The sequence below is a fragment of the Rhincodon typus genome, chromosome 40 (genome assembly GCF_021869965.1).
Source record: "Rhincodon typus isolate 14 chromosome 40, sRhiTyp1.1, whole genome shotgun sequence".
Taxonomy (NCBI): domain Eukaryota; kingdom Metazoa; phylum Chordata; class Chondrichthyes; order Orectolobiformes; family Rhincodontidae; genus Rhincodon; species Rhincodon typus.
In genome coordinates, this window is record NC_063371.1 from 5,622,993 (window position 1) to 5,635,410 (window position 12,418).

General features: G+C 41.0%; 1 protein-coding gene across 1 annotated transcript in view; it reads right to left on the reverse strand.

Moving 5' to 3' along the window:
• Positions 1 to 302: 302 nt before the first annotated feature.
• LOC109930712 (pleckstrin homology domain-containing family A member 2) overlaps positions 303 to 12,418 on the reverse strand; it is a 48,051-nt gene continuing 35,935 nt past the window's right edge. Inside the window, exons 9-10 of the mRNA XM_048618504.1 lie at positions 6,227 to 6,310; positions 303 to 2,174 (exon numbers count right to left, since the gene is read on the reverse strand). Of these exons, the coding sequence (XP_048474461.1) occupies positions 1,764 to 2,174; positions 6,227 to 6,310 (495 nt within the window). The 3' untranslated portion in view covers positions 303 to 1,763. The remainder of the gene's footprint in view (positions 2,175 to 6,226; positions 6,311 to 12,418) is intronic.

The following is a 12,418-nucleotide window of genomic DNA, read 5'->3' on the forward strand; positions in this document are numbered from 1 at the left end:
CAATTTTGACCGGGTAAAGAAAGATATTCTGTTTCCACAAGTTGGTATGTCAGTAACTAGATGTTATAATTTCAAGACTGTCAGCAAGACAGCGAGGAGTGAGATGAGGAGAAGCTGCTTTAGTCAAAGAGTTGTTAGGATTTGGAATGTGCTCCTGGGAAAATGGCGAAAGTGGATCCATAGGAGGTTTCAAAACAGAGCTGGATATATTTCAAAGTGATGAATTTAGAAGGCCACGGAGATAGGGCTGGAGAATGGGACTAGCTTTCAGAAGTCAGTACAGACACAATCAAATGGTCTCCTTCTGTACTGTAAAGTTCTTTATTCAATAAAGCCCACCAAGTTGAAAGATCAGCATGAAACCAGCATTCTGTCATCTCTAGTAAAGTCAGTCATTAATCTACACAATGTTTACTTTTATTTCCTTTCTCAAATCTGATTCTCTGCCCTCTTTTCCTGGAAACCCTTTGCTGAGGTACAAAGTTAGGAATTTAACAGTGCCTCATCCTGCCGAGGACTGTTGATGTGCAAACCTCAGCAGAAATCATTGGCAGGATAGTTATTCTCTGGGCCATGACAAGGTCCAAACCATACTTGACATTCCTCACTTGAGTGTATCCCAGCAAGGTCAGCAATTTGAATCTGGACAAACCGTTTCCTCATCCTGAATATAATCTACTGTCAAACTTTGTTTTATAATTCTCACTGCCTCAACTTCTCTTGACATCCATGCTATCCTCCTCAAAGGCAGTAAACAACAAAGAGATAATTCTGGCTCTTTTAGTTCCCGACTTGATCTTTCTTATGCAAACAAACTTGCCCCAAAGAGCACAAATTAGTTCAGAATGGAATTAAGTATTAGCCTTCCAGCTGATTGTGCGTTACTGCAATTTTTCACTGGCTGGGCTCTCTAACCTGGAGAGATTACTGAACTGAGTCACACAGTTTGTTGAGACACTTTGGAGCTGTTTTCATTTGCAATGTCAGTGATGGACTCTGTAGAAAAGTGGGAGGACAAGGCCCACTGATCAGTAAATTAGAAATGCTTCTGGAGGAACAGTGCAGGGAACACTAGGCCAAAACAAATGCTGGTCCAGTGCCTTGCCTGAGGAAGGAAATAGCAGGTATAGGACATGATGATTTTGGGACTGGAACAGCTCTTTTCTTGATGCACTTCTTCCTTGAGAAGTTGACCCATGTCCATTTGCAGAAAGGCAGCAACAGAGATTTTAGAACTGCAAATAACACAGTTAATTGACACAATTAAGGAATGCAGAATCCAAATTCCGTTTTCCTCAATGGCTGGAAAGTCGCAGCATATGTCTGTGCTTCTGTGTTTTCCAGTGTTTCAGTGACAAATGTGCATAAAGGGCTCAGCTACACCTCAGGAATGTAAAAATTGCACTAATTTTAATACATTCCTCATCATCAGTGTATCACAGAGACCCATTGGCTGTGCTAGGTTGTACTGGGCCCTTTGGTGGTTTGCGTTTCAGTTACCAGAGCTCAGCCATGCTGTTATCCTGTTGGATCAAGTAAGAATGGAAAATGTAAAGAGCAGCCAAACAAAAATATGACATTGCTGCCCTTCTTGAGCCTTCAGTCTCCAACATTGTTTCCTGACTTAACTCAGTAATGAAGCTTCAGCAAGGACACTGGCAAGCTAAGCTGTTTACAAGCAGGCACTTTTATCCGAAACGAAAACTATTTGAGTCACTAATCCTAGATAAAACAAACAATGGGAAAAGACAAGTTTACTGTCATTAAACATCTGTTGTTCGGATGCCATCATCATCAAGGTTGTACTGAAATTGATGCTCCTTTTTGGGTGCTGGTTGTGACCTGTGTCTGCGGCGCTTCCCCTGACCATTCACATCTTCCTTCATTGGCAGCTGTGGTTTGCATACTTCAGATGGTGCTTTCAGGGCACTCTCATTCCTGCCCACCTCCTCTACTGGAGACATAGGTGGCTCACCAGCACCTGGCACAGGGGTCCATGGCTGCCATGACGATACCACGGAGGTAGACTTGGAGACAGGTCGTTTTTCTTCTCCTTGGGGCTTGGAACTGAACTGAGGCCATAACGACACTGAAGAGGATGGATTCGATGCAGTCAGGGAATCAAGTGGATGCGATGAAGAGGTTCCGCTGATGAAAGCGGATTGAACCGGAGCCTGTGAATGATATTAAACTCATGAGGAAGAGGAACATTACATCAATCTAATTTCTTTTCCAAACACCATGCAATCTGTCAGCCTCTCAAAAATAATGACCAGGATATGATCCTCTAATCCTTGCAAAAGCAAAATGATGCAGATACTGGAACTCTGATAGATGAGAAAAGAAAGCTGGAAAAGCTCAGAACGTCAGGCAGCATCTGTTGAGAGAGAAACAGAGATAATGTTCCAGGTAGTTTCAGGATCTCTCATCAGAACACATTTTGATGAAAGTTCATTGACCCTGAAACAATAACTATTTCCCTCCACAGATACTAGGCTTTTGCAGCTTTTTTTTGCTCTTTTCTCGGATACTTGCAGCCTGCCCAAAAAATTCTGTTCCTTTGCCCATGACAATTCACATGCTGCCCAACCCACCTAGAAGAACATTAATTGTTCCATTTAACCAAATGCACCCAAAGCAAAATGGTCACACAGAGATGTGTCAATGCTTTCATAGTGTTTGGTAAATTTCCATGAAATTATCCACATGTCATTTGAAAATAATGGACTCTTGCTCCAAAACCTACTTCTGAGAAAATGCTTGACACACAGCTTCAAAAACTGTGCATTTCTTGCCAAACTGATCATAGTTGTCACTTCACATCAACTGTTAGAAAGTAATTGCTGTGTGACCTTGTTTGCTGAATTTTCTAGACAGGAGGAAGTTAATCATATTCCACCAAGCTGCAAGGCCACAGCTTTAAATAATGAACAACCATCTGCATTCTGACTCATTCCCCTGGCACTTCAGTCAGTGGGTAACTGACTGGTCAACAATCACAGTTGTTTCTTTTTCTCTTCCGATTTGATCTGAAATGGAATACTCCATCCGGAGATTGTCAAAACCAACAACCAGACCAAATGTTTATGTGCTGTTAGCAGATGGCACAAATAAAAGCAGAAAATGGCAACTGGATTTATCATTTGTATGGCATTCTTACATATGGAGCATAGGCATTTTGGACTGCAGTGATAATTTCTTTCTGCTCGTTCATTTGAATGGCCAGATTTTGTGCTGAGAATAAAGAATGGATGAACAGTGCTTACTGTTATTATGCAATCAGTTCCAGAGTCTGCACACATATAGCCAAAATACAGAACTTCTGATGTTGCTGTGTGATTTGCCCTGATCCTCCACAGGCTACCTAAAACCGGTATCTCACCAATAGAACCAGAATTAGAAATCACCTCAGAGCATGAAGCTGTGAGACTGAGAAACACTAAAGAATAAGTTACCATGTGTGCATTAAGGCTGAAATGAATTTTAAATGGTACAATAAGTCTTAATTATGAGGGAGCAGCATCTCCGGCATTGAAAATTTAAGTTTATTGAAGTAGGATCTCATTCTTTTAAAATTGAGAGATTTTAGTTTAGAGAATTCAGAAATACCATCTTTCTTTCTCTCTCATTATTTAACTTTTGTTTCACATGATTTGACAATTAATTTAATAATTTAACTGATTTGATTTATTAGGCCCTGCATGTCTCAGTAATGATTCTTCAAACTGATTGTTTGAAGATCCATGCTGTTGCACCTGAGCTGGCCTTAGAAATAGCAGTAACTCAAGATGGTTTGCCCTCTAGTTTATCTCCATGGTTGGACGCTTGCAATGCAAGGGTCCAGAATTTCTGAATGGACACTGCTTCAAATCCATCTGAGAGAACGTTAACAAACAGCAGCTAATAGGGAGTCATGGAATTTTCTTCATTTATTCCTTCATGGCAGATGGCAATTGTTAATTGGGCCAACATTTGTCCCCCATATCCCTAATTGCCCTTGAGAAGGTAGTGATGAGTTGTTTTCTAAAATTGTTATAATCTGTGTGATGCAGGAACATTCACAGTGCTGTTAGAAACAGAGTTAGAATATAGAATTGTACAGAACTGAAGGATGCCATTCAGCCCATCATGTCTGTACCGGTTCCCAAAAGAGGTACCCAGCTAGATCCATTCTCCAGCCCTTTCTCTGTAGCTTTCTAAATTAATCACTTTCAAATATATATCCAGCCTCTTCTTTGAAACTTCCTATGGAATCCGCCTCCACCACTCTCCCAGGCAGCACATTCCAAATCCTAAATCTACCCTTCCTAGACATAATAGTAGAACGTAAGAACAACAGGGAACTCCAGACTAGCGTATACCACACATACCACCAGATACTTAATGACACCAGCAACCACCCCAACATCCATAAACGGAGCTGCATCAGGACATTATTCAAATGAGCCACAACACGCTGAAGCAACCCAGAATTGTGCATAGCAGAACAGGAGCACTTATACAGAGTTCAAGCTTCCCCATCTTTGTAACTTTTTCCAGCCCTTAAAACAATTCCAAATTCCCTGTTCTGCTGAAGATAGTTGGCAATCAATGAACCTTCTTCCTTCATAAGGTCAGAAGTGGGGACGTTCGCAAATGATTGCCCAATGTTCAGATCCATTTGCAACTCCTCACATACTGATGCAGTCAATGTCCAAACGCAACAAGACCAAGCCAATAACCAGGTTTGGGCAGAAAACAAGCAAATAACATTTGTGCTACACAAGTGGTCATATCAATACTGAAGCTACAAAAGCAGGTCAGAGGATAGGAATCTTGCAGCGGGTAACTGACCTCCTGTCTCCCCAAAGCCTGTCCACCATTTTCAAGATACAAGTCAAGGGTGTGATGAAATAATCCCCAATTGCTTGGATGAGTGTAGCTCCAACAACACTCAAGAAGCTCGGTACCTTCCAGGTTAAAGCAGCATGCTTAAGTGGCACCACATCCACAACCATTAACTCCCTCTATCAAAACACAGTTCCAACATTGTTACTGTCCATTATATGGATTGTATGCATTATAAAAGAGAGATGTGCCAAGGCTCATTAGATAGCACCTTCCAACCTAGAAGTTGAAGGGCAGCAGAGGCTTGGAACATCGCCAAAGCTTCCCTGCAATCCATTCAAGATTCTGAATTTGAGATACATCATCATTTCTTCAGTGTTGCTGGGTCAAAATCCTGGAACTCCTTCACTAATGGCATTGTTGCTGATCTACTTTAAATGAACTGTAGTGGTTCAAGAAGAAACACACCACCACCTTCTCAAAGGCAACGAAGCATGGGAAATAAATGCTGGCATGGCCAACGATGCCTACATTCCTAAATAAATAAATAAAAATTCAAGCTTCAATTGCATTCGTCTCTCCCTTTGCACCGTCATTGATACTTTCAGCAAGCTAAGTCCTTTAGTTCTCTTGTTTAATCCGGCAATCCCTCTCTCTGCCTGTGACTGTCCTTCAAACTGACTTATTTGACAAAACTTTCAGTCACCTTACCTAATACCCATGTCCAAATGCAGCAAGACTAGACAATACCAGGCTTGGGCTGAAAAGTGGCAAGTGGCTCAGCTTTGAGAAGGTACTTTGGGATGCATGTTGGCTTCAGAGGTGCCAAATGAATGCAGGTATTGTGTTTGCTTCTGATTGCCATTCACAAACTTCTGCTGGTGTGAAGATCAGCTAACTTTTTTGAAGTCAGCTTCAAAAACACCTCTCCCCCAGCCCCAGCCCAAACACAACCTAATTGTATAGATTGCTTACTCACACACGAGTACATCAAGGTAACAGGGGCATGAGGGGCACACAATGGCCAGTTCTGCAACTCCTACTGAGCCACCGGCTGGTGGCTCTGGAAAGAAGAAAGGGGTGATAAATGATCAGATCAGAATTATAGAAAAAATAAGAGATCAACTAGTTAATATCATTTCAGACTTCTTTGTTTACAACCCAAAATCTATTATCACAATTTCATTACCTCTTTTGAAAGCAGCATGGCTAATTTTCCTGAAAAATGCTACTTTGAGTGCTCTTTAGCAGACAGTATCCTTGCAACCATGCCAACCAGCAATAAGATAACTGTTGGTATTTTAATACAGCCTTACTGTATTTTTAATTCAAAATTTTATCTTTAATAAGCAGTGGAGTCGAACAAATCAAGTATTTGACACGTAGGAGGGGGACGTACTGTGGGATTGCTCGAACACTTGAGCGCCTTGATTGCCTGATTGATGGCTTTCATCCAGCTTTCCATTTCTTCAGGGCTATCTGCCTGTTAAGAGAAAACAAAACACAAAAATGAAATTATTTCAACTTCAGCAACACACTCAGAGAGACAAGTTATCTGTTGAACAGTTCTATTCAATGTGTCCCCTTACCCAATCTCCAAGCCATCCTGACCAATATTGGCGGTTAAAGGTGTGCTCACGTCATGAAAAGTGCTTCATGAAATGCAATTTGTAACATTTTTAGGAACTACATTTGTGATACACCTCTCTTCTATGTACAATCACACTCAATCTTTATTGATTCATAGGAACAGCAGTGGGTCATTTGGTAGTCTTCTTCCACATTGCAAGTTTTAATGTGAATAAATATTGTTCTATGGCACGTTAGCTGTTGTTTACAATACACTAGTGACTAGACTTCCTAAGTCCTTCACTGGCTGTAAAGTGCTCAGATAGAAACCTTATAAATGCGAGTCTTACTTTTTAGAAATAATGTATGTTGGCCAACCTGTCTTTCACATTTTTGTTATTGCATAACTAAACTAATTTAGAAATTAGAAATAGTTGAGTTACACATCACAATAATTCCCGTACTGGATATAACACCACTCACAATGCAATGATTGCTCTGGAGATTTGAAAATATTGGTTCGGTCATTTTGAGTCTGTTGCATTTCTGCATTTTAGTTGCATCACAGAACTGCTGAACAGAGCAATGTAAGCACAAGGAAATTAAAAATGTTAGACACCTCTAATGTGACAATCACTTCAGGAATACTTTGTACTCAATGATGAAGAAATTATTGACACAGAAAAGCACAGAATGAGGTAGCAATAATGCGAGAAATTTCAAGGTTTTTTTTTGCCTACCAGGAAATAGCACTGCTGATCTTTGAAAGTCAACTTTTAAATATAGTTACTGCTGCTGAATGTGGTCACCCTCAGGAACTTTCACTCAGGATATACCCACCCGTACTATTCCAGTTACAGGAATTGGCCTTTTTTAAACATACTGCAAAACCAACAAGGTTTCTAAAGACCTGTTTATTTTTTTAAAAATCATCAGGGCTTTAATTTGAAGCACAGATACAATGCTGCAATTATAGTGCAGAACCATGGCCTAAATAGATTCAGCAAACCCAGCTGTTTCACCCATGCTGTGGGACTCGTGCTGTTTGCATTCAGGTTTTGACAATGCTTTTTTTTAAATATAGTGCTTGGATTGGTGACTTTGCCACTGACAAATTTGATACAGATCATGACAAACTGGCAGTTAAAATCTGGCCCATCGCCACTTTCAGCTATGAGCTGTGATGCATCTGTGGTGTAATTGGGAGACAGGGCTGCTATCAATAATAAGGACTGAAGCCATTTACTTAGCTGCTGAACTGTGCGCGACGGCCACTGCAAAGAATGCCACTGACTTGGGACAGAGGTTGATGATAACTGATTGGCTAGAACAAAGATTGAAGCCTAGGTTTGAATCAGGAACACTTCAAGGCAAGATTGACCAGCTCCTGCCCTTCAAACTCTGCTTCCTTTTGTACACTTGTTACCAACACATGAACAAAGAGCAGGATGAGGCCTTTCAGTCCATTGAGCCTGTTCTGCTATTCAACGAAGTCTTGGCTAATTTTGATTATAAACTCAAATCTGCATTCCTGCCCACCCCTGATAACCTGTCAATCCCTCTGCTTAACAAGAATCTATCCACTTCTGCTTTCAAAATATTTTAGGACTTTACTTCAGGAAGAGAGTTCCAAAGACTTTAAAGCCTCAAAGACAAAAAAAAAGTCACCTCATTTATGTATGAAGAACGGCAAACCCTTATTTTTAAATAGTGACCACCCAGTTCTACATTCTCCCTCAGAGGAAATATCCTTTTGAGAACTCAGCTGTCATGACCCTCAAGGTCTTATATGTTTCAGTATTTTATGTCTTGTCTGCTGAAATCTAGTTTAACCAAATGACTGTGGATAGGAACAAGAAAACAAAAAAACATTCTTTCCCTGCATTCCCCATCAGAAAGAACACGCAGCTGCGGATGGCTCCCATCACCACCAGAACTTCCACCAGTTGGCCCCCTCCCAAAATAAAACAGAAAAGCACCATGAGTGAAGCAATAAGAGCTAGAGAAGAGGATCAGGGAGAGACATGATGTGATTAATTCCTCAGTTATGAAGTATTATGGAACAGGCAGAAGACAGAGAAAGTAAATGCAATGAAGGGTTGGGGGAATAGGCATTTAATGGAAAAATAAACATGATTGTATGGTTAATGGGACTGCTCCCAACTTCAGTTGCCTTGGCAGACATCTACATTAACATCGATCAATGAAGGACTTTTTTTAAATTTAATTTTTCTTCAATCATCTGTGTTTATTTTATGAAATCATTCAAAGGGAAATTACAACACAGCCGCAAGAAAGACCTTTTTTTGGATTTACTGTACATCATGGGAGATCCACTAGTAATTCGGAAAAACTGTCTGAACGATGAATATGCACGAAATGAATGCCAAAGAGCATTGAGAGTTACTTGATGAAGTTCAGCTTCCTTTTCCAATTGTACAAGTGTGCAACCTGGTGGTTTGAAAAGGAAAGACAGCATGAGGACAGTCTCCTGACATTTTCGATGCAATTCTGCTTCTTGGCCATCACATGGTGCTGTTGAACTTTGTAATCCAGGTCTCCCAATGGCTAGTGTAACGGTTACAAAGCAGCAAACAAAAATGAGGAGGAGATAGTAGGTACTGCAGATGCCGGAGAATCCGAGACAACAAGGTGCAGAGCTGGATGAACACAGCAGGCCAAGCAGCATCACAGGAGCAGAAAGGCTGACGTTTCGGGCCTAGACCCTGAAACGTCAGCCTTTCTGCTCCTATGATGCTGCTTGGCCTGCTGTGTTCATCCAGCCCTGCACCTTGTTGTCTCGGATTCTCCAGCATCTGCAGTTCCTACTATCTCTAACTCAAGTAGTACGTCCAGTATTCATTGATCATAGTGCTTTAGACTGCTTTGGGCGCAATAATTAAAATAAACTTCCATAAGCTCACCCAGTATCCTATCAAATTAAACTTAACATGGCCATGAGTGATCCTGATAAAATGTTTTAGTTAATAATCTGACAATCTGTCTTTGTACCATTGAGATATTGGTTGAAAGTAGTTTGGGTTACCCATCATAAATTCCAGATCTTTCCAACCAGTATTAAGATTTTACTGTAAGACTTAAATATAAATGGAAGCAAAATAAAGAAACAGCTTTAAAAATTTAGCTTTTTATTCATTTTTTCTCAAGTACTGAAAGAACCACATTTCAAATTTTCTTTTACCTCAGGTGCCCCTAGCATAGAACTTAGCTCCATCTGACTGCTGCAAAATGGACCTAAGCTGGTGAACAGTAATCAAAACTTATTATATATTTTAGATTGAGTCTAGAATTCATCTCATCACACACACACCCCCCAAAAATTCTACCTCTCAATCTCTCTTCTTTCCCTAAAACTTGCCTCTTTCACCACTGTTTTGGCCACCCGAATAACACCTTATGTGGTTGGCCAAGTGTGTAATTTTGCTTTACTAGCAGTCTTGTAAAGAATCTTGGGTCATGTTATCACACTCAAAATGCTATATAGATATAAGTTGTTACACATTGAAAGATCAAATAGATACTGAAATGATTAAGCAAACATTCAGCCCAACTGATCCATTTCACTCTACTTGGTCCTCCGTTCACCTTCCTTTAGCCTATTTGCATACACTTTGCCCCTTTATGTACTTGTTTAGCCGTTCCTTAAATTCATACCTACTATTTACTTCAAATATTTCGTGGTAATGATTTCCACATTCTGAATACTCCCTTGTTAAATTCAAGGAGTTATTTTTTCTCCTTGAATTACCGATTGGATTTATTTGTGACTGTCCTATATATGTGCTCCTCAAGAGTGGTTATCTTCCCCCTGGCATCTACCCTGTCAAATCGCCTCATAATTTTGGAGATCTCTATTAGATCACCCTTCAACTTTCTGTATTCTATTAAAGAAGGTCCTTCAACCTTCACCAATAATTAGAACCTTTCAGTTCTGGTATCACTGAAGTGAGAGTCTTGCAATTCCCATGACAGAACAATAGCAGGAATTAAATTTTCCTTCAGCAGCATGGGCAATGGAGGTATTGTTAGGAATATATGGTAAGGATGAAAAGAAGCAAATTTCCTGACGTCAAGACAAAAGAAACCTGACTTTCCCCTTAGAGACCAAACAGCAAGTTCTGAATCTCACCAATGAGTGACAGCCATCTTATTTCCATGTATTTACATCTCATTAATAACTAATCTCACCTCATCTCTGTGCAGCTCCCAATTCTGTCCTCCGTTCCTGAGAAACTAGACAGCACCAATGCCTGACATGCACTTAAGAGCAGTTATCCGACATCACAACTGTCTGCTTGCTTTCCTGGATGTACATCCAACTCCGCAGTTACCACCATTTCCCTGCATGATCCTGTCTTCTTCAATTCTTCACACACGTAAATGAGCATCGGTAAACCACCAGCCTCACCACATCATCATGTTAAGCTAAAGGACACTTCTGCCTTGCTTACTTCTGCCAGCTTGCTTTGCATATAGACACATACATGCATCTAGATCGGAAGCCCTTTATAGTTCATAGCTTGACTTTCTGAATGCTCACTCACATTGCACTAACTTGGAGGCTGTCAGGCTTTCTGGATTGCATTGCTTTTTAAAGGCTGTTTAATCCAAGCATATAAGCTGTTAGCCTCTGTTTCTTGCATTGCTGTTTAGCACAGATGGAGAAACTGGCAACTTGTGACTGTCCAGTGCAATGAACAGCCAAGGAGATGGACATGTTGCTGTACAGCACTGGGCTACATCAATATCACATCGACAGTGTGCACCAGCAGCCTATGTGGCAAACACACTGCACATGTTCAACCAAATGGTAATGTCTCAATGTCAATAGAGACCCATCCTTAGTAGGTGAAGGAGGACTATGGTCAGTCAAAACATGACACCACAGTTGGTCAGGGATTTGTTTGATCTTGGTCCAGCCAGTTGACTATGGTCAGTGAGATGTTTGGTTCTACACAGATTTGAGGATCCCTGTCCAAGCTGTCCAGGGTCTGGGCTGTTCTCAGTCTGGACTGTCCTGTCATGTCACCCTTGGAGATCAGTCATGTTCAGTCTTGGAGATTTGGGCATTACAGTCAGGCTGCATACCCGTGGGCAGTCTATGGATCCTGGAGAAAATTAGATACTTAAATCAAGGGTTCATTGAACTGGATCACCGAGGGAATGAAAATTGTGGAAGAAGGCGATTCAAAGGATGCAATCTTATAGAGCATAAGAGGGGACAAGAACTGTGGGGGCAGGGTGTTGAGAGGGAGCATGCAGCTTCTGACAGATCACAATCATTGTGGCCTCAACATGAGGAGAGTTTATCTGTGACCATTCATGTCAGATTTTGAAGATATTCTGGTAGCTGCCATGATGTGTACATACTGGAAATTTCCCAGGCTCCTGTCTCTTGCCACATCCTCGGGCCAACAGGAGTGGTTGTGGGAGACAAGGGATACCCTCTCAAACATGGGACATGGAAGCCTTTATAGAACCTCCAAACTGATGCAGAAGGAAGATACAATGCTGCCCACAATTCCAGCAGATCATAGGTCTCCTTAAAATGGGGTTTCAATGTCTGGACCACTCTGGTGGGACCTTGCAGTATAGCCCAGAAGGAGTATGCTGTATCATTATGATATGCTGTGTCCATCACACCTGGTGCCAACAAATTCAGGAAAATGCAGAAGAAATGAGCAATCTAGAGCAATGAGGATTAACACATTGACTTGAAGGGATATCCAAAGACAGCAAGGTAGAGCTTCGCACCATTGAATGCTACAGGGCAAAGGAAAACTAACTGAATCCTGTTCTGGCATGAATGAGCTGGGTTTGGACTCTGTTTCACCATAACTTTCTGTTGGTTGTATGGCAAGCATCATCTGGTCGGTCCAAAGTACATGTGGACATTGTTTGTTATCCCAACAGCCATTGAACATTTCTGTTGCTGATTAGATCTTTTCTTATCCACAAGATTATGTACATATCTTCAGCTGATCTCATCTTCCACTTTACA